The sequence below is a fragment of the Cherax quadricarinatus genome, chromosome 23 (assembly GCF_038502225.1).
Source record: "Cherax quadricarinatus isolate ZL_2023a chromosome 23, ASM3850222v1, whole genome shotgun sequence".
In the NCBI taxonomy this organism is placed as follows: Eukaryota; Metazoa; Arthropoda; class Malacostraca; order Decapoda; family Parastacidae; genus Cherax; species Cherax quadricarinatus.
In genome coordinates, this window is record NC_091314.1 from 9,941,300 (window position 1) to 9,967,414 (window position 26,115).

At 44.3% G+C, this 26,115-nt stretch overlaps 1 protein-coding gene across 4 annotated transcripts in view; it reads left to right on the plus strand.

Annotated features, from left to right (window-relative positions):
• LOC128685596 (TOG array regulator of axonemal microtubules protein 1) overlaps nucleotides 1–26,115 on the plus strand; it is a 398,406-nt gene that overhangs the window by 201,048 nt on the left and 171,243 nt on the right. For all 4 annotated transcript variants that reach the window (XM_070087883.1, XM_070087884.1, XM_070087885.1 and 1 more), the window contains one exon: nucleotides 4,396–4,523. In XM_070087883.1, coding sequence (XP_069943984.1) covers nucleotides 4,396–4,523 — 128 coding nt within the window. The remainder of the gene's footprint in view (nucleotides 1–4,395; nucleotides 4,524–26,115) is intronic.

The following is a 26,115-nucleotide window of genomic DNA, read 5'->3' on the forward strand; positions in this document are numbered from 1 at the left end:
AGAGAGAATGGAGCGAAACAGAGTGACTTCAAGAGTGTATCAGTCTGTAGTGGAAGGAAGGCGGGGTAGGGGTCGGCCTAGGAAAGGTTGGAGGGAGGGGGTAAAGGAGGTTTTGTGTGCGAGGGGCTTGGACTTCCAGCAGGCATGCGTGAGCGTGTTTGATAGGAGTGAATGGAGACAAATGGTTTTTAATACTTGACGTGCTGTTGGAGTGTGAGCAAAGTAACGTTTATGAAGGGATTCAGGGAAACCGGCAGGCCGGACTTGAGTCCTGGAGATGGGAAGTACAGTGCCTGCACTCTGAAGGAGGGGTGTTAATGTTGCAGTTTAAAAACTGTAGTGTAAAGCACCCTTCTGGCAAGACAGTGATGGAGTGAATGATGGTGAAAGTTTTTCTTTTTCGGGCCACCCTGCCTTGGTGGGAATCGGCCAGTGTTAATAAAAAAAAATAAAATATATATTATATATACATATTATATATATATATATATATATATATATATATATATATATATATATATATATATATATTACATATATATATTAAATATATATATTATAGATATATTATATATTATATATATATATATATATATATATATATATATATATATATATATATATATATATATATATATATATATATATATATATATATATTTCAACAAGTCGGCCGTCTCCCACCGAGGCAGGGTGACCCAAAAAAGAAAGAAAATCCCCAAAAAGAAAATACTTTCATCATCATTCAACACTTTCACCACACTCGCACATTATCACTGTTTTTGCAGAGGTGCTCAGAATACAACAGTTTAGAAGCATATACGTATAAAGATACACAACTTATCCCTCCAAACTGCCAATATCCTAAACCCCTCCTTTAAAGTGCAGGCATTGTACTTCCCATTTCCAGGACTCAAGTCCGACTATATGAAAATAACCGGTTTCCATGAATCACTTCACTAAATATTACCCTGCTCACACTCCAACAGATCGTCAGGTCCCAAGTATCATTCGTCTCCATTCACTCCTAACACGCTCACGCACGCTTGCTGGAAGTCCAAGCCCCTCGCCCACAAAACCTCCTTTACCCCCTCTCTCCAACCCTTTCGAGACGACCCCTACCCCTCCTTCCTTCCCCTATAGATTTATATGCTTTCCATGTCATTCTACTTTGATCCATTCTTTCTAAATGACCAAACCACCTCAACAACCCCTCTTCTGCCCTCTGACTAATGCTTTTATTTACTCCACACCTTCTCCTAATTTCCAAACTCCGAATTTTCTGCATAATATTTACACCACACATTGCCCTTAGACAGGACATCTCCACTGCCTCCAACTGTCTCCTCGCTGCTGCATTTACCACCCAAGCTTCACATCCATATAAGAGTGTTGGTACCACTATACTTTCATACATTCCCTTCTTTGCCTCCATAGATAGCGTTTTTTGACTCCACATATACCTCAACGCACCACTCACCTTTTTTCCCTCATCAGTTCTATGATTAACCTCATCCTTCATAAATCCATCCACTGACAAGTCAACTCCCAAGTATCTGAAAACATTCACTTCTTTCATTCTCCTCATCCCCAATTTGATATCCAATTTTTCTTTATCTAAATCATTTGATACCCTCATCACCTTACTCTTTTCTATGTTCACTTTCAACTTTCTACCTTTACACACATTCCCAAACTCATCCACTAACCTTTGCAATTTTTCTTTAGAATCTCCCATAAGCACAGTATCATCAGCAAAAAGTAACTGTGTCAATTCCCATTTTGAATTTGATTCCCCATAATTTAATCCCACCCCTCTCCCAAACACCCTAGCATTTACTTCCTTTACAACCCCATCTATAAATATATTAAACAACCATGGTGACATTACACATCCCTGTCTAAGACCTTCTTTTACCGGGAAGTAGTCTCCCTCTCTTCTACACACCCTAACCTGAGTCTCACTATCCTCATAAAAGCTCTTAACAGCATTTAGTAACTTACCACCTATTCCATATACTTGCAACATCTGCCACATTGCTCCTTTATCCACTCTATCATATGCCTTTTCTAAATCCATAAATGCAATAAAAACTAACCTATCTTTATCTAAATACTGTTCACATATATGCTTCAATGTAAACACTTGATCTACACATCCCCTACCCACTCTGAAGCCTCCCTGCTCATCCGCAATCCTACATTCTGTCTTACCTCTAATTCTTTCAATTATAACCCTACCGTATACTTTTCCTGGTATACTCAGTAAACTTATTCCTCTATAATTTTTACAATCTCTTTTGTCCCGTTTCCCTTTATATAAAGGGATTATACATGCTCTCCGCCAATCCCTAGGTACCTTCCCCCCTTTCATACATTTATTAAACAAAAGTACCAACCACTCCAACACTATATCCCCCCCTGCTTTTAACATTTCTGTCATGATCCCATCAGTTCCAGCTGCTTTACCCCCTTTCATTCTACGTAATGCCTCACGTACCTCCCCCACACTTAAATTCTGCTCTTCTGCACTCCTAAAAGATGGTATACCTCCCTGGCCAGTGCATGAAATTGCCACCTCCCTTTCTTCCTCAACATTTAAAAGTTCCTCAAAATATTCTCTCCATCTACCTAATACCTCCCTCTCCCCATCTACTAACTCCCCTACTCTGTTTTTAACTGACAAATCCATACTTTCCCTAGGCTTTCTTAACTTGTTTAACTCACTCCAAATTTTTTCTTATTTTCATTAAAATTTCTTGACAGTGCCTCTCCCACTCTATCATCTGCTCTCATTTTGCACTCTCTCACCACTCTCTTCACCTTTCTTTTACTCTCCATATACTCTGCTCTTCTTATAACACTTCTGCTTTGTAAAAACCTCTCATAAGCTACCTTTTTCTCTTTTATCACACCCTTTACTTCATCATTCCACCAATTACTCCTCTTTCCTCCTGCCCCCACCCTCCTATAACCACAAGCTTCAGCCCCACATTCTAATACTGCATTTTTAAAACTCATCCAACCCTCTTCAACCCCCCCACTACTCATACTTGTACTAGCCCACCTTTCTGCCAATAGTCGCTTATATCTCACCCGAACTTCCTCCTCCCTTAGTTTATACACTTTCACCTCCCTCTTACTTGTTGCCACCTTCCTCTTTTCCCATCTACCTCTTACTCTAACTGTAGCTACAGCTAAATAATGATCCGATATATCAGTTGCCCCTCTATAAACATGTACATCCTGGAGCCTACCCATTAACCTTTTATCCACCAATACATAATCAAACAAACTACTTTCATTACGTGCTACATCATACCTTGTATATTTATTTATCCTCTTTTTCATAAAATATGTATTACTTATTACCAAACCTCTTTCTACACATAGCTCAATTAAAGGCTCCCCATTTACATTTACCCCTGGCACTCCAAATTTACCTACTACTCCCTCCATAACATTTTTACCCACTTTAGCATTGAAATCCCCAACCACCATTACTCTCACACTTGATTCAAAACTCCCCACGCATTCACTCAACATTTCCCAAAATCTCTCTCTCTCCTCTACACTTCTCTCTTCTCCAGGTGCATATACGCTTATTATAACCCACTTTTCACATCCAATCTTTATTTTACTCCACATAATCCTTGAATTAATACATTTGTAGTCCCTCTTTTCCTGCCATAGCTTATCCTTCAACATTATTGCTACTCCTTCTTTAGCTCTAACTCTATTTGAAACCCCTGACCTAATCCCATTTATTCCTCTCCATTGAAACTCTCCCACCCCCTTCAGCTTTGTTTCACTTAAAGCCAGGACATCCAGTTTCTTCTCATTCATAACATCCACAATCATCTCTTTCTTATCATTTGCACAACATCCACGCACATTCAGACTTCCAACTTTGACAATTTTCTTCTTCTTCTTCTTATTCTATATATATATATATATATATATATATATATATATATATATATATATATATATATCTATATATATATATATATATATAAACACACATAACGAACATTAAACAATGCAGAAATAACACAAATATTTGTGGTCTAATTAGAGACTCTTCTTTATATATGCCATCTCAAAAAATCAGGAAAACATATTTTTAAATTACCCTCATAAACCATTCCATGTGCTTATTGATTTATATAAATATGAAGGGAAAAATATGACGACTTGGAGGCTGTATAAATTTGTAGTGAAGGGAGGAAGTTTGGGGTCGTCCTAGGAATTGTTGGAGGGAGGTAAATTGAGTTGTTAGCCTGAGGTGAAAACTAGGTACAGTGACAGTTCGTTCCCTCAGTATTACTACTACTACTACTAATACTATTACTAATAATATTAGTTTACTTAGAAGTGTTTTTGTATTTGTAGGAAGAGGTCAAAGGGGCGGTGAACAGCGCTAGCAGCAGCGGCAACAGCAGCAGCGGTAGACAGCAACAACAGATCATCCAGAGTAAAGGATCCTCCGCGTCGTCACTCTCCTCAGTCGACGATCAAGGGTGAGTACCTCTACTGTGTTATATCTGCCACACTGCACCCGCTCAGGTGAGTCTCACTGGCTGGTAAATGAACTTTAGAAATTACAGCATTTTCACAATCTCTCTCTCTTACCTGTTTAGGGTTCGCATACTCTTGGCAACCTGGCTTCTGCTGTGGTCTTTGCAGATGGAATAAGTGGGAACCCTTTGCTAGTCTTGTGAGGCTTGCTGTGTTGTTAGGCGCTCGGTTCCTGGGCCCCTCTCGTGGATTCTGGTCGTGATGTATTTCTGTCGCTCTAGGCAGTGGATGAGGTCCCCTGAGTGTCTAGCCCTGGTGACGACTGGCATATTTTTAGCAGCATGATTAAGTTCATTCTTCAAAGAAGTGGTGTTGGCTTTGCTGTAATTGCTGGAGATTATTCTTATTGTGTTTAGTTACGGAGAGAATCTTCTGTATTCTGTGCGGAGCTCAATACAATCCTCGCTGCTCCTGTCCTGATAGCTGACATATGTGGTTCTCGGTTCACTGTGTGCTCAGATTCCCAGTGTACTCTGCTTTGGCTCGGTATACTTCTGTCCACCCTATGGTCCAAAAGAGCTGTAAGTGGTTGGCGCATCTCCAGGAGCGGCACAAAGATGTGGAGTCCTCTTGGTGTCCTTTCCATAATGGTGTCTAGAAAATAAAGGAGCGGATGCCGAGGCAAAGGCTGCTATATATAGTGACCCCACTCTGCAGTACACTTTTGCCTCACAGTGACTTTATACATCATATCATTAGGTATGTCCTTGGGAAATGGTGGTTCGGTGGGTCCAGCAGTATGGAAAAAGTTACACAGGGTTTGAAAGGGTGTGAGTATTTGGCCTTCCTCTTTCAACAAGGATCATCACTGAGACGAATCTCTGTCGACTGAGGATCTTTTACACACATCTCACCTATCCCCACCTAGTGGGTATATAACGTGGTGATCAGCTGTTTCATCTTATCCTCGTTGTATGCTTACGACTGTAATTACAGTCGTAATAATTTACAATTATATTAAACCAGCAGATAGTACAAGATTATTGTGACATTCCTTGACTGTGGAACAAATTTTAACAGTTTGCCCTCGGTTTAGACCTTTCGGTTTTCATCATGGATTTTATAATTACTGAGTTACCTGTAGGGACCTCGAGGGACTTTTAGGAGAGTCTTAACATTAATATAATTTAATGGGATATTTTCTTGATTTTCGTTATTTTAATGTCACTACTACCTCTACTACTGCTACCGCGACTGCCACGACCATCACAAGTGAGGGAGAGGGGAGGGGATCTCTGTAGCTTTTCCAGTTCTGCAACTTCTCCTGTCTTCGTGAAGGAGGCTCTTAGTATACATCTGTTGCCTCGAGAAAACAAAGAACTTTAAGAACATCATCATTGGCTCGGCATCTCTTTTTTAATGTTCTAGCTCAGGAGCTTGATCTCGACTCCCAAGAGAGAGAGAAAGAGAGAAGAAAGATAGAGACAGAAAGATAGAGTCAAAGATAGATCGACTCACCTAGCCAGCCAATCACCAACACAGACAGTACACATCACCAGACAGGTGGGTTATTCCCCCTCATTACCCACACACTACTAGCTAAATGAGGTTAATTACTTGTGATAATCATCAAGGCTGACCTCCTTGTGTGTTCCGTACTACCATCATGTTATATTATATATACTATACTACCACCACCATGCTATACTATATACACTATACTGTACCACCATGTATATACTATACTACCACCACTATGCTATACTATATATACTATAACTATATATAACTATATAACTTCCTAACAAATAGAACACAAGGAGTAATAGTAAACCGAATTAAGTCTGAGGCAGCTACGGTGAAAAGCTCTGTTCCACAAGGCACAGTACTCGCTCCCATCCTATACCTCATCCTCATATCTGACATAAACAGAGATGTAAGCCATAGCTCCGTGTCTTTCTTTGCGGATGACACCCGAACTGCCATGACAGTGTCATCCATCGAAGACACTGCGAGACTCCAAGCGGATATCAACCAAATCTTCAAATGGGCCACTCAAAACAATATGAAGTTCAATGAAGAGAAATTTTAACTACTCAGATATGGAAAACGTGAGGAAATTAAAACTGTATTTGGGTATACAACGAATTCTAACCATTAACAGAGTAATGTGAAGGACCTGGGAGTGATAATGTCAGAGGATCTCACCTTCAAAGACCACAACACTATCTACCTCATCTGCTAGAAAAATGATAGGATGGATAATGAGAACCTTCAAAACTAGGGATGCCAAGCCCATGATGATTCTCTTCAAATCGCTTGTTCTCTTTAGGCTGGAATACTGCTGTACACTAACTGCCCCCTTCAAGGCAAGCGAAATTGCTGACCTGGAGAATGTACAGAGAACTTCCATGGCACACAAAAGTACGATAAAGCACCTAAATTACTGGGAACGGTTGAAGTCTCTTAATTTATATTCCCTGGAACGCAGGAGAGATACATGATAGTATACACTTGGAAAATCCTATAGGGATTAGTACCAAACTTGCACACGAGATGCAACATTCCCCCAATGAAAAGCAGAGGTGCCACGAGTACAGAGACACAATAAATGTCAGGAGCCCAAGACTTCAACTGCCTCCCAGCCTACATAAAGGGGATTACCAATAGACCCCTGGCTGTCTTCAAGAAGGCACTGGACAGGCACCTAAAGTCAGTACCTCACCAGCCGGGCTGTGGTTCGTACGTCAGTTTGCGTGCGGCCAACAGTAACAGCCTGGTTGATCATACCTTGATCCACCACAAGGCCTGGTCTCAAACTGGGCCGCGGGGGCGTTGACCCCCGAAGCCCTCTCTAGGTATACCACCATGCTACACTCTATATACTATACCACTACCATGCTATATTATATATACTATACTACGACCATACTATATTATATATACTTTGCTACCATGCTGTATTATATACTACCACCATACTATATTATACTATGCTACTACCATACTATATATATGTACTATACTACCACCATGCGAAGTCTTCGTCAGCAAGTTGCGTCTTCTAGTGAGGTGGAATCTGTATAGGCTTAAAATATTACCGTAGAAGGTCTCTTACGAAGCTCCTTTTTGTCATGCCATGTATTGTTTTAGATACTATTGCAAATGTGCATCGGAACTTTAATGTCGCATAATGTGAAGGCCTCTCTCTCTCTCTCTCTCTCTCTCTCTCTCTCTCTCTCTCTCTCTCTCTCTCTCTCTCTCTCTCTCTCTCTCTCTCTCTCTCTCTCTCTCTCTCTCTCTCTCTCTCAACGTGCTGGTCAATATTATTGTATTTATTCTGAAGTGATAAAATGTAAGGGCAGGGGGGGGGGGGTCGTTCACCTAATTCCATTTTAATGTGTTAGTGTTTAATTTCTGTTTGAAGACACTACCACTACTACTACTACCGCTATTATTATTGCTACTACTGCCATCACTACCACCACTACTGCTACTACTACTACTACTACTGCCACTATTACTTCTACTGCTGCTACTGCCATCACCACCACTACTACTACTACTGCCATCACCACCATCACCACAACTACTACTACTACTGCTACTATTGTCATCACCACTACTACTACTGCCATCACCACCATTACTACTACTGCTGCCATTACTGCCATCACCACTACTGCTACTACTGCCATCACCACCATTACTACTACTGCTGCCATTACTGCCATCACCACCACTACTACTACTACTACTACTACTACTACTGCCACTATTACTTCTACTGCTGCTACTGCCATCACCACCACCACTACTACTACTACTGCTATCACCACCATCACCACAACTACTACTACTAATGCTACTATTGCCATCACCACTACTACTACTGCCATCACCACCATTACTACTACTGCTGCCATTACTGCCATCACCACTACTGCTACTACTGCCATCACCACCATTACTACTACTGCTGCCATTACTGCCATCACCACCACTACTACTACTACTACTACTACTACTACTGCCACTATTACTTCTACTGCTGCTACTGCCATCACCACCACCACTACTACTACTACTGCTATCACCACCATCACCACAACTACTACTACTAATGCTACTATTGCCATCACCACTACTACTACTGCCATCACCACCATTACTACTACTGCTGCCATTACTGCCATCACCACTACTGCTACTACTGCCATCACCACCATTACTACTACTGCTGCCATTACTGCCATCACCACCACTACTACTACTACTGCTACTACTGCCATCACCACCACCACTACTACTACTACTGCTACTATTGCCATCACCACCACTGCTGCTACTACTACTACTACTACTACTACTGCCGTTACTGCCATCACCACCACCACTACTACTGCTACTATTGCCATCACCACCACTGCTACTACTACTGCCATTACTGCCATCACCACCACTACTACTACTATTGCCATCGCCACCACTGCTACTGCTACTACTGCCATCACCACCACCACTACTACTACTACTACTGCCGTTATTGCCATCACCACCACTACTACTACTGCTACTATTGCCATCACCACCACTGCTACTACTACTGCCATTACTGCCATCACCACCACTACTACTACTATTGCCATCGCCACCACTGCTACTGCTACTACTGTCATCACCACCACTACTACTACTACTACTACTACTGCCATCACCACCACTACTACTACTACTGCTACTATTGCCATCACCACCACTGCTACTGCTACTACTGCCATCACCACCACTACTACTGCTACTACTGCCATCACCACCACTGCTACTGCTACTACTGCCATCACCACCACTGCTACTGCTACTACTGCCATCACCACCACTGCTACTGCTAATACTGCCATCACCACCACTACAACTACTACTGCTACTGCCATCACCACCACTACTACTACTGCTACTATTGCCATCACCACCACTGCTACTACTACTGCCATTACTGCCATCACCACCACTACTACTACTATTGCCATCGCCACCACTGCTACTGCTACTACTGTCATCACCACCACTACTACTACTACTGCCATCACCACCACTACTACTACTACTGCTACTATTGCCATCACCACCACTGCTACTGCTACTACTGCCATCACCACCACTACTACTGCTACTACTGCCATCACCACCACTGCTACTGCTACTACTGCCATCACCACCACTGCTACTGCTACTACTGCCATCACCACCACTGCTACTGCTACTACTGCCATCACCACCACTGCTACTGCTACTACTGCCATCACCACCACTGCTACTGCTACTACTGCCATCACCACCACTACTACTACTACTGCTACTGCCATCACCACCACTGCTACTGCTACTTCTGCCATCACCACCACTGCTACTGCTACTTCTGCCATCACCACCACTGCTACTGCTACTACTGCCATCACCACCACTGCTACTGCTACTTCTGCCATCACCACCACTGCTACTGCTACTTCTGCCATCACCACCACTGCTACTGCTACTACTGCCATCACCACCACTGCTACTGCTACTTCTGCCATCACCACCACTACTACTACTACTAATAATAATAATAATAATATAATCATCATAATTATAATAATGTATACGAAAGCTGTTAACCATTATTTATATTATATTTACGTTTTAAATTATTATTATTATTATTATTATTATTATTATTATTATTATTATAAGTGGCATGATGGGAGGGGGGGGGTGAGGGTGGTGGCAGCAGCGTCCAGGCAACCATCATAACAAACCTGGCCAGTCTAGCCAACCCTACCACACACACAACCATACCAACTTAACCTCACTCCCTACACCACTATACAATATACAACACTCAGCCATCAAAACTTTGGAGCCCGGTCCCTGGACCCATTGTGTACCTCTGTAATCTGTAAATACCTTTGTAACTTGTCATGATTGTGACTAGACCTACCTGGAGTTCATTACCTTTGTAAATTGTGAGTTCATTACCTTTGTAAATTGTGAATTCATTACCTCTGTAACTTGCTCTGCTATCAAAACTTTGAGGCCCAGTCCCTGGACCCATTATGTACCTCTGTAATCTTTTGACTACCGCCCACTGGATGGGTATGGGGTGCATAATAAACATATTAAACTAAACTAACTCCTTACATCGCCGTACCAACCCTACAACACTCCTTACATCACCATACCAAAACTCACAGAGGGAAAATTCTTAGGAAACCACCTTGATAATAGACTCAAATTTCAAACACATATACAACAAATTTCCAAGAAAATTTCCAAGACCGTAGGCATATTATCGAAGATACGGTACTATGTTCCACAGTCAGCCCTCCTGGCCCTATATCACTCTCTTATTTACCCCTATCTCACCTATGAAATTTGTGCATGGGGCTCAACAACAATAAACCATCTCAGACCACTAATTACCCAACAAAAGGCTGCAGTCAGAATGATAACAAATTCCCACTACAGGCAACACACTCCACCAATATTCAAAATTCTAAACGTACTCAACATACAAAACATCCATACTTATTACTGCACCTACTACATACATAGAACACTTAACTCTGACATAAACCCTCCCCTCAAACATCTCCTTACCAACCTCAACAGAACACATGACCATAACACAAGACAGATCACTCTTTGATGTTCCTCGTGTCCATCTCACACTATGCAAAAACTCAATGCACATAAAAGGCCCTAAAATCTGGAATTCATTACCTGTAAATATAAAAGAAACTCTGTCTGTTTATAAATTCAAGTCTCTTCTCAAAAATCACTTACTCCCCCACAACTAAATAAATACTGAATAATTGTATCTCATAAATTGTATCTCGTAAATGTTTCTCATTATTATATCTCATAAATGTCTAACCTGTGGCCCAATTAAACTTTGTTATTTTTAATTACCTAACCTAACATAATACTCCATTCTACTGAATGTTCAGCAACACAGTAAATGACCATATGACCTGTCTTTGTAATACTCATTTGTGCTTAATTGTTATCTGTTTACAATAATGTTTACCACTGAATATATCATTGCTTAGTTAATCTTAAGTTAATTTTAAGCCTGCCCATAATGCTCTGCATACAAGGGGCTTTGGCATGTTACACTTAATTACTGTATTTTTTTTGTCCTTCAGTGTATCGTGTTCAAATTAATAAATATGTAAATATAATAAATAAATACCAACCCTACCACAGCATACCAACCCTACCGTACTCCCTTCACATTCATACCAACTGAGGAAATTTACCATTTAACCGCTTGTGAGGTGCCCACTCTGGCAGTCACTGTTGACATAGGTAATCCAGGATTCCAAACGTCCCTCTCCAGTCTCACAAGTGACCATTAGAGAACACTTCCTTCTGAGAATTAATCTAACCTGTAGAAAACCGTTAATTGCATGCACAAATTAGAACCGACTTACTTGGTTATGGAGACTATGCTAACTAGAAATCGTCTGATTCTATCCAAGCATCTAGACTTCTATGACCTCTCTTTGACTTCAAGATGCCACGTGCAGAGGACATGATTCCTGCAGAAATTCAAATGGTATTAGTATCCCCAACCTGCACCTTGAGGGTCCCTGAATTCAATGGGTATTCCCTAATCAATATTTATGCAGACAGTGAGACACTAAGCTTCTGGACTTATACTTAAGGGAGTTACTCTGCAATCTAACTCTGTGTTGGGTTTTTGCCTTCGTCGTAACCCAAAGCTCAAATTCTCTGTTTCCCCAAATACCCCGTCCTGCCTCAGTTCAAGGATGGCATTGCTAGTTTTTATAATAATAATAATAATAATAATAATAATAAATAATAATAGTAATAATAATATCTTTATTTTTACAAGTACATGTACAAGGTATACAGTCCTAGCTGACATCAGTGAGATACTACTCTATAGAAAGCCGCTTGTTAAGCAGAGCATTTCGGGCAAATTAGGTCAGTTGTGTCCCAGGATGCGACCCACACCATTCGACTAACACCCAGGTGCCCATTTTATACCGATGGGTGAACATAGACAACGGTGTAAGGAAACACGCTTAATGTTTCTACCCTCGCCGGGAATCGAGCCCGGACCCTAGCCCTATGAAGCGATAGCTTTAGCAACCAGGCCACGGAGCATCATTGTCTTTAATCGCGTGTTCATCAAGAACTGCAAGAAGCCCCTATCACGAGCCTTTACCATCCTATGGAGAGGGAGCATGGACACGGGGGTCGTCCCACAGTTACTAAAAACAACAGACATAGCCCCACTCCACAAAGGGGGCAGTAAAGCAACAGCAAAGAACTACAGACCGATAGCACTAACATCCCATATCATAAAAATCTTTGAAAGAGTCCTAAGAAGCAAGATCACCACCCATCTAGAAACCCATCAGTTACACAACCCAGGGCAACATGGGTTTAGAACAGGTCGCTCCTGTCTGTCTCAACTATTGGATCACTACGACAAGGTCCTAGATGCACTAGAAGACAAAAAGAATGCAGATGTAATATATACAGACTTTGCAAAAGCCTTCGACAAGTGTGACCATGGCGTAATAGCGCACAAAATGCGTGCAAAAGGAATAACAGGAAAAGTCGGTCGATAGATCTATAATTTCCTCACTAACAGAACACAGAGAGTAGTAGTCAACAGAGTAAAGTCCGAGGCAGGCACGGTGAAAAGCTCTGTTCCACAAGGCACAGTACTCGCTCCCATCTTGTTCCTCATCCTCATATCTGACATAGACAAGGATGTCAGCCACAGCACCGTGTCTTCCTTTGCAGATGACACCCGAATCTGCATGACAGTGTCTTCCATTGCAGACACTGCAAGGCTCCAGGCGGACATCAACCAGATCTTTCAGTGGGCTGCAGAAAACAATATGAAGTTCAACGATGAGAAATTTCAATTACTCAGATATGGTAAACACGAGGAAATTAAATCTTCATCAGAGTACAAAACAAATTCTGGCCACAAAATAGAGCGAAACATCAACGTCAAAGACCTGGGAGTGATCATGTCGGAGGATCTCACCTTCAAGGACCATAACATTGTATCGATCGCATCTGCTAGAAAAATGACAGGATGGATAATGAGAACCTTCAAAACGAGGGATGCCAAGCCCATGATGACACTCTTCAGGTCACTTGTTCTATCTAGGCTGGAATATTGCTGCACACTAACAGCACCTTTCAAGGCAGGTGAAATTGCTGACCTAGAAAATGTACAGAGAACCTTCACGGCGCGCATAACGGAGATAAAACACCTCAATTACTGGGAGCGCTTGAGGTTCCTGAACCTGTATTCCCTGGAACGCATGCGGGAGAGATACATGATTATATACACCTGGAAAATCCTAGAGGGACTAGTACCGAACTTGCACACGAAAATCACTCACTACGAAAGCAAAAGACTTGGCAGACGATACAACATCCCCCCAATGAAAAGCAGGGGTGTCACTAGCACGTTAAGAGACCATACAATAAGTGTCAGGGGCCCGAGACTGTTCAAATGCCTCCCAGCATACATAAGGGGGATTACCAACAGACCCCTGGCAGTCTTCAAGCTGGCACTGGACAAGCACCTAAAGTCGGTTCCTGATCAGCCGGGCTGTGGCTCGTACGTTGGTTTGCGTGCAACCAGCAGTAACAGCCTGGTTGATCAGGCTCTGATCCACCAGGAGGCCTGGTCACAGACCGGGCCGCGGGGGCGTTGACCCCCGGAACTCTCTCCAGGTAAACTCCAGGTAATTACCTAATATAACCTAATATTAATATATATTAAGGTCTAAGGCTATAATATTAATCCTAATATTATCTACTAACAATTTAAACCTACCTAAAACATTAAGGTGTAAATCTATCAATTAGTACCCGGTGGTCTGGTGGCTAAAGCTCCCGCTTCACACACGGAGGGTCCGGGTTCGATTCCCGGCGGGTAGAAATTCCGACACGTTTCCTTACACCTATTGTCCTGTTCACCTAGCAGCAAATAGGTACCTGGGTGTTAGTCGACTGGTGTGGGTCGCATCCTGGGGGACAAGATTAAGGACCCAATGGAAATAAGTTAGACAGTCCTCGATGACGCACTGACTTTCTTGGGTTATCCTGGGTGGCTAACCCTCCGGGGTTAAAAATCCGAACGAAATCTTATCTTATCTTAGTGTATTGAAACTTAGGCTTTCCAAACTAGTTTGTGTTGTTTGGGTGGGTGTTAAGGGCTCCGGCGACTGCCGCATCAACTTACAAACCAATCCGGTCGGTGGAATTTCTTGGACTCGATAAATTTCCACACCAACACTGCCACACTCCCTACACCAACATACCAACCCTGCCACACCCCTTACATCACCATTCCAACCCTACCACACTTCATACATTACCATACCAACCCCACCATACTCCATACCTCATACCAACCCTACCAATGGAAATAATAATAATAATAATAATAATAATAATAATAATAGTAATAATAATAATAATAATAATAATAATAATAATAATAATATAATACTACACAAGTATTTCACAATTAACAGGGTAGATATGGTGTAGGGAGTGTAGTAGTGTTGATCTTGGGTTATCCTAGGTTCTCTACACATATGCTGCTATGTATGATAATCTATGCAACTGTATTTGTGTATACCTGAATAAACTTACCACATTCCGCACACCACCATACCAACCCTACCATACTCCATACATCACCATATCAACCCTACCATACTCCGTACATCACCATACCAACCCTCCCACACTCCATACACCACAATACCAACCCTCCCACACTCCATACACCACCATACCAACCTTCCCACACTCCATACACCACCATAACAACCCTCCCACACTCCATACATCACCATACCAACCCTCCCACACTCCATACACCACCATACCAACCTTCCCACACTCCATACACCACCATAACAACCCTCCCACACTCCATACACCACCATACCAACCCTCCCACACTCCATACACCACCATACCAACCTTCCCACACTCCATACACCACCATAACAACCCTCCCACACTCCATACACCACCATACCAACCCTCCCACACTCCATACATCACCATACCAACCCCATTACACTCCCTACCATATCAACCCTTCCACACTCCTACACCACCATAACATTGTTATTATTATAATCAAAAGAAGCGCTAAACCGCAAGAGTTATACAGCGCAGACCACCATAACAACCCTCCCACACTACCTACACCACCGTACCTACACACTACCTACACCACCATACCTACACACTACCTACACCACCATACCTACACACTACCTACACCACCATACCTACACACTACCTACACACTACCTACACCACCATACACACTACCTACACCACCATACCTACACACTACCTACACCACCATACCTACACACTACCATATCTACACACTACCTACACCACCATACCTACACACTACCTACACCACCATACCTACACACTACCTACACCACCATACCTACACACTACCTACACCATACCTACACACTACCTACACCACCATACACACTACCTACACCACCATACCTACACACTACCTACACCACCATACCTACACACTACCATACCTACACACTACCTACACCACCATACACACTACCTACATCACCGTACCTACACACTACCTACACCACCATACCTACACACTACCTACACCACCATACCTACACACTACCTACACCACCATACCTACACACTACCTACACCACCATACCTACACACTACCTACACCACCATACCTACACACTACCTACACCACCATACCTACACACTACCTACACCACCATACCTACACACTACCTACACCACCATACCTACACACTACCTACACCACCATACCTACACACTACCTACACCACCATACCTACACACTACCTACACCACCATACCTACACACTATCTACACCGCCGTACCTACACACTACCTACACCACCATACCTACACACTACCTACACCACCATACCTACACACTACCTACACCACCATACCTACACACTACCTACACCACCATACCTACACACTACCTACACCATACCTACACACTACCTACACCACCATACACACTACCTACACCACCATACCTACACACTACCTACACCACCATACCTACACACTACCATACCTACACACTACCTACACCACCATACACACTACCTACACCACCATACCTACACACTACCTACACCACCATACCTACACCACCATACCTACACGCTACCTACGCCACCGTACCTACACACTACCTACACCACCGTACCTACACACTACCTACACCACCATACCTACACACCGATCCCTCTGTTTCCACCCCCCGCACCACAGTTACAGTATTAGAACAGAAGTTGAAGGTTTGGTACACAAATGCAGATGGATTAACGAATAAACATGAGGAATGGCAAGAAAGAATCAATGAGAAGTCCCCATACATCATAGCAGTTACAGAAACAAAACTCATGGAGACAATAACAGATGCAATCTTCCCACCAGGATACCAGATCATGAGGAAAGATAGAAGGGGCAGGGGGGGAGGTGGGGTTGCTCTGCTCGTAAAAAACAGATGGAAATTCGAGAAAATGGAAGGAATAGATGAGACGGGAGAAAGAGACTACATAGCAGGTACACTTCAGTCTGGGGAACACAAAGTGGTCATTGCAGTGATGTATAATCCACCACAGAACTGCAGGAGGCCAAGAGAGGAATATGAAGAGAGCAACAGAGCAATGGTGGACACACTTGCTGAGGTGGCAAGAAGAGCTCACTCCAGCAGAGCAGAGTTGCTGGTTATGGGGGATTTCAACCACAGGGAGATTGACTGGGAAAACCTGGAGCTACATGGGGGTCCCGAAACATGGAGAACCAGGATGTTGGACGTGGTGCTGGAAAACCTCATGCACCAACATGTTAAGGACACTACCAGAGTGAGAGGGGAGGATGAACCAGCAAGATTGGACCTTGTGTTCACCCTGGGCAGCTCAGATATTGAGGACATCAAGTATGAGAGTCCGCTAGGAGCTAGCGACCACGTGGTTCTGTGCTTTGAATACATAGTAGAGCTGCAAGTGGAGAGAATAACAGGAGATGAATGGGAAAAACCTGACTATAAAAGAGGGGACTACATAGGGTTGAAGAACTTCCTGCGGGAGGTCCAGTGGGACAGAGAACTGGCATGAAAGCCAGTAAATGAAATGATGGAATATGTAACAACAAAATGCAAGGAGGCAGTGGAAAGGTTTATTCCCAAGGGCAACAGTAACAACGGGAAGACCAGAACGAGCCCCTGGTTTACCCGACGGTGTAAGGAGGCAAAAACAAAGTGCAATAGAGAATGGAAAAAGTACAGAAGGCAGAGAACACACGAAAATAGGGAGATCAGTCGCAGAGCCAGGAATGAGTACGCACAGGTAAGGAGGGAGGCCCAGCGACAGTATGAAAATGACATAGCATCGAGAATCAAGACTGACCCGAAACTGTTGTATAGCCACATCAGGAGGAAGACAACAGTCAAAGACCAGGTGATCAGATTAAGGACAGAAGGTGGAGAACTCACAAGAAATGATCAGGAGGTATGTGAGGAGCTGAACAGGAGATTTAAGGAAGTTTTTACAGTAGAGACAGGAAGGGCTGTGGGAAGACAGCACAGAAGGGAACATCAAGAGGGAATAAACCAACAAGTGTTGGATGACATACGAACAACTGAGAAGGAGGTGAAGAAGCTCTTAAGTGACCTTGACACCTCAAAGGCGATGGGACCGGACAACATCTCCCCATGGGTCCTTAGAGAAGGAGCAGAGATGCTGTGCGTGCCTCTAACCACAATCTTCAACACATCCCTTGAAACTGGGCAACTACCTGAGAAATGGAAGACAGCTAATGTAGTCCCCATATTTAAGAAAGGAAACAGAAACGAGGCACTAAACTACAGACCTGTGTCTCTGACATGTATTGTGTGCAAAGTCATGGAGAAGATTATCAGGAGGAGAGTGGTCGAACACTTGGAAAGGAACAAGATTATAAATGAAAACCAGCATGGGTTCATGGAAGGCAAATCTTGTATCACAAACCTCCTGGAGTTTTATGACAAGGTAACAGAAGTAAGACACGAGAGAGAGGGGTGGGTAGATTGCGTTTTCCTAGACTGCAGGAAGGCCTTTGACACAGTTCCCCACAAGAGATTAGTGCAGAAGCTGGAGGATCAGGCGCACGTAAAAGGGAGGGCACTGCAATGGATAAGGGAATACCTGACAGGGAGGCAGCAACGAGTCATGGTACGTGAAGAGGTATCACAGTGGGCGCCTGTTACGAGCGGGGTCCCACAGGGGTCAGTTCTAGGACCAGTGCTATTTTTGATATAAGTGAACGACATGATGGAAGGAATAGACTCTGAAGTGCCCCTGTTCGCAGATGACGTGAAGTTGATGAGAAGAATTAAATCGGACGAGGATGAGGCAGGACTGCAAAGAGACCTGGACAGGCTGGACATGTGGTCCAGCAACTGGCTTCTCGAATTCAATCCAGCCAAATGCAAAGTCATGAAGATTGGGGAGGGGCAAAGAAGACCGCAGACAGAGTATAGGCTAGGTGGACAAAGACTACAGACCTCACTCTGGGAGAAAGACCTTGGGGTGACCATAACACCGAGCACATCACCGGAGGCACACATCAACCAAATAACCGCTGCAGCATACGGGCGCCTGGCAAACCTGAGAATAGCGTTCCGATACTTTAATAAGGAATCGTTCAAGACACTGTACACTGTGTATGTTAGGCCCATACTGGAGTATGCAGCACCAGTCTGGAACCCACACCTGGTCAAGCACGTCAAGAAGTTAGAGAAAGTACAAAGGTTTGCAACAAGGCTAGTCCCAGAGCTCAAGGGAATGTCGTACGAGGAAAGGTTAAGGGAAATCGGAGTGACGACACTGGAGGACAGAAGGGTCAGGGGAGACATGATAACGACATACAAGATACTGCGGGGAATAGACAAGGTGGACAGAGATAGGATGTTCCAGAGAGGGGACACAGGGACAAGGGGCCACAACTGGAAGCTGAAGACTCAGACGAGTCACAGGGACGTTAGGAAGTATTTCTTCAGTCATAGAGTTGTCAGCAAGTGGAATAGCCTAGCAAGTGAGTAGTGGAGGCAGGAACCATACATAGTTTTAAGAAGAGGTATGACAAAGCTCAGGAAGTAGAGAGAGAGAGGATCCTGTAGCGATCAGTGAAGAGGCGGGGCCAGGAGCTGAGTCTCGACCCCTGCAACCACAATTAGGTGAGTACAATTAGGTGAGTACACTACCTACACCACCATACCTACACACTACCTACACCACCATACTTACACACTACCTACACCACCATACCTACACACTACCTACACCATACATACACACTACCTACACCACCATACCTACACACTACCTACACCACCATACCTACACACTACCTACACCACCATACCTAAACACTACCTACACCACCATACCTACACACTACCTACACCACCATACCTACACACTACCTACACCACCATACCTACACACTACCTACACCACCGTACCTACACACTACCTACACCACAATACCTACACACTACCTACACCACCATACCTACACACTACCTACACCACCATACCTACACACTACCTACACCACCATACCTACGCACTACCTACACCACCATACCTACACACTACCTACACCACCATACCTACACACTACCTACACCACCATACCTACACACTACCTACACCACCATACCTACACACTACCTACACCACCATACCTACACACTACCTACACCACCATACCTACACACTACCTACATCACCGTACCTACACACTACCTACACCACCGTACCTACACACTACCTACACCACCATACCTACACACTACCTACACCACCATACCTACACACTACCTACACCACCATACCTACACACTACCTACACCACCATACCTACACACTACCTACACCACCATACCTACACACTACCTACACCACCATACCTACAAACTAACTACACCACCATACCTACACACTACCTACACCACCGTACCTACACACTACCTACACCACCATACCTAGACACTACCTACACCACCATACCTACACACTACCTACACCATACCTACACACTACCTACACAACCATACCTACACACTACCTACACCACCATACCTACACACTGCCTACACCATCTTGTTCCTCATCCTCATATCCGACATAGACAAGGATGTCAGCCACAGCACCGTGTCTTCCTTTGCAGATGACACCCGAATCTGCATGACAGTGTCTTCCATTGCAGACACTGCAAGGCTCCAGGCGGACATCAACCAAATCTTTCAGTGGGCTGCAGAAAACAATATGAAGTTCAACGATGAGAAATTTCAATTACTCAGATATGGTAAACATGAGGAAATTAAATCTTCATCAGAGTACAAAACAAATTCTGGCCACAAAATAGAGCGAAACACCAACGTCAAAGACCTGGGAGTGATCATGTCGGAGGATCTCACCTTCAAGGACCATAACATTGTATCAATCGCATCTGCTAGAAAAATGACAGGATGGATAATGAGAACCTTCAAAACTAGGGAGGCCAAGCCCATGATGACACTCTTCAGGTCACTTGTTCTATCTAGGCTGGAATATTGCTGCACACTAACAGCACCTTTCAAGGCAGGTGAAATTGCCGACCTAGAAAATGTACAGAGAACTTTCACGGCGCGCATAACGGAGATAAAACACCTCAATTACTGGGAGCGCTTGAGGTTCCTAAACCTGTATTCCCTGGAACGCAGGAGGGAGAGATACATGATTATATACACCTGGAAAATCCTAGAGGGACTAGTACCGAACTTGCACACGAAAATCACTCACTACGAAAGCAAAAGACTTGGCAGACGATGCACCATCCCCCCAATGAAAAGCAGGGGTATCACTAGCACGTTAAGAGACCATACAATAAGTGTCAGGGGCCCGAGACTGTTCAACTGCCTCCCAGCACACATAAGGGGGATTACCAACAGACCCCTGGCAGTCTTCAAGCTGGCACTGGACAAGCACCTAAAGTCAGTTCCTGATCAGCCGGGCTGTGGCTCGTACGTTGGTTTGCGTGCAGCCAGCAGCAACAGCCTGGTTGATCAGGCTCTGATCCACCAGGAGGCCTGGTCACAGACCGGGCCGCGGGGGCGTTGACCCCCGGAACTCTCTCCAGGTAAACTCCAGGTAAACACCACCATACCTACACACTACCTCCACCACCATACCTACACACTACCTACACCATACCTATACACTACCTACACCACCATACCTACACACTACCTACACCACCGTACCTACACACTACCTACACCACCGTACCTACACACTACCTACACCACCGTACCTACACACTACCTACATCACCATACCTACACACTACCTACACCACCATACCTACACACTGCCTACACCACCATACCTACACACTACCTACACCACCGTACCTACACACTACCTACACCATACCTACACACTACCTACACCACCATACCTACACACTACCTACACACTACCTATACCACCATACCTACACACTACCTACACCACCTTACCTACACACTACCTACACCACCATACCTACACACTACCTACACCACCGTACCTACACACTGCCTACACCACCATACCTACACACTACCTACACCACCATACCTACACACTACCTACACCACCGTACCTACACACTACCTACACCACCTTACCTACACACTACCTACACCACCATACCTACACACTATCTACACTACCATATCTACACACTACCTACACCACCATACCTACACACTATCTACACCGCCGTACCTACACACTACCTACACCACCATACCTACACACTACCTACACCACCATACCTACACACTACCTACACCACCATACCTACACACTACCTACACCACCATACCTACACACTACCTACACCACCATACATACACAGTACCTACACACTACCTACACCACCATACCTACACACTACCTACACCACAATACCTACACACTACCTACACCACCGTACCTACACACTACCTACACCACCATACCTACACACTACCTACACCACCATACCTACACACTACCTACACCATACCTACGCACTACCTACACCACCATACCTATACACTACCTACACCACCATACCTACACACTACCTACACCACCATGCCTACACACTACCTACACCACCATTCCTACACACTACCTACACCACCATACCTACACACTACGTACACCACCACACCTACACACTACCTACACCGCCATACCTACACACTACCTACATCACCGTACCTACACACTACCTACACCACCATACCTACACACTACCTACACCACCATACCTACACACTACCTACACCACCATACCTACACACTACCTACACCACCATACCTACACACTACCTACACCACCATACCTACAAACTAACTACACCACCATACCTACACACTACCTACACCACCGTACCTACACACTACCTACACCACCATACCTACACACTACCTACACCACCATACCTACACACTACCTACACCACCATACCTACACACTACCTACACCACTATACCTACAAACTTACTACACCACCATACCTACACACTACCTACACCACCGTACCTACACACTACCTACACTACCATACCTACACACTACCTACACCACCATACCTACACACTACCTACACCATACCTACACACTACCTACACAACCATACCTACACACTACCTACACCACCATACCTACACACTGCCTACACCACCATACCTACACACTACCTCCACCACCATACCTACACACTACCTACACCATACCTATACACTACCTACACCACCATACCTACACACTACCTACACCACCATACCTACACACTACCTACACCACCATACCTACACACTACCTACACCACCATACCTACACACTACCTACACCACCATACCTACACACTAATTACACCACCATACCTACACACTACCTACACCACCATACCTACACACTACCTACACCACCATACCTACACACTACCTACACCGCCATACCTACACACTACCTACATCACCGTACCTACACACTACCTACACCACCGTACCTACACACTACCTACACCACCTTACCTACACACTACCTACACCACCATACCTACACACTACCTACTCCACCATACCTACACACTACCTACACCACCATACCTACACACTACCTACACCACCATACCTACAAACTAACTACACCACCATACCTACACACTACCTACACCACCGTACCTACACACTACCTACACACTACCTACACCACCATACCTACACACTACCTACACCGCCATACCTACACACTACCTACATCACCGTACCTACACACTACCTACACCACCGTACCTACACACTACCTACACCACCATGCCTACACACTACCTACACCACCATACCTACACACTACCTACACCACCATACCTACACACTACCTACACCACCATACCTACACACTACCTACACCACCATACCTACAAACTAACTACACCACCATACCTACACACTACCTACACCACCGTACGTACACACTCCCTACACCACCATACCTACACACTACCTACACCACCATACCTACACTACCTACACCATACCTACACACTACCTACACAACCATACATACACACTATCTACACCACCATACCTACACACTGCCTACACCACCATACCTACACACTACCTCCACCACCATACCTACACACTACCTACACCATACCTATACACTACCTGCACCACCATACCTACACACTACCTACACCACCGTACCTACACACTACCTACACCACCGTACCTACACACTACCTACACCACCGTACCTACACACTACCTACATCACCATACCTACACACTACCTACACCACCATACCTACACACTGCCTACACCACCATACCTACACACTACGTACACCACCGTACCTATACACTACCTACACCATACCTACACACTACCTACACCACCATACCTACACACTACCTACACCACCATACCTACACACTACCTATACCACCATACCTACACACTACTTACACCACCTTACCTACACAGTACCTACACCACCATACCTACACACTACCTACACCACCGTACCTACACACTGCCTACACCACCATACCTACACACTACCTACACCACCATACCTACACACTACCTACACCACCGTACCTACACTCTACCTACACCACCATACCTACACACTACCTACACCACCATATCTACACACTACCTACACCACCGTACCTACACACTGCCTACACCACCATACCTACACACTACCTACACCACCATACCTACACACTACCTACACCACCATATCTACACACTACCTACACCACCGTACCTACACACTACCTACACCACCGTACCTACACACTACCTACACTACCATACCTACACACTACCTACACCACCATACCTACACACTACCTACACCACCATATCTACACACTACCTACACCACTATACCTACACACTACCTACACCACCGTACCTACACACTACCTACACCACCATACCTACGCACTACCTACACTACCATACCTACACACTACCTACACCACCATACCTACACACTACCTACACCACCATACCTACATACTACCTACTCCACCATACCTACACACTACCTACACCACCATACCTACACACTACCTACACCACCGTACCTACACACTACCTACACCACCGTATCTACACACTACCTACACCACCATATCTACACACCTACACCACCGTACCTACACACTATCTTCACCACCGTACCTACACACTACCTACACCACCATACCTACACACTACCTACACCACCATACCTACACACTACCTACACCACCATATCTACACACTACCTACACCACCGTACCTACACACTACCTACCCCACCGTATCTACACACTACCTACACCACCATACCTACACACTACCTACACCACCAGACCTTTCCAGGCCTCAAGTCCGGCTAGCGGGTTTCCCTGAATCCCTCACAAAATATTACCCTTCTCTTACTCCAGCAGCTCGTCAGGTCCCAAAAACCATTCGTCTCCATTCACTTCTATCTAACACGCTCACGAACGCTTGCTGGAAGTATAAGCCCCTCGTCCACAAAACCTCCTTTACCCCTTCCCTCTAACCTATTCGAGGACGACCCCTACCCCGCCTTCATTCCCCTACAGATTTACACGCTCTCCAAATCATTCTACTTATTTACATTCTCTCTGAAAGCAAACCATCTCAACAGCCTCTCTTCATCCCTCTGAGTAATACTTTTAATATTAGTCATATATAATGTCTGAGGATCTCATCTGACATCTGCTGGGAAAATGATAGGAAGGATAATGAGAACCTTCAGAACTAGGGATGCCAAACCCATGATAATTTTCTTCAAATCGTTTGTTTTCTCTAGGCTGGAATATTGTTTTACACTAACTGTCCCGTTCAATGCAGGCGAAATTGCAGACGTGGAG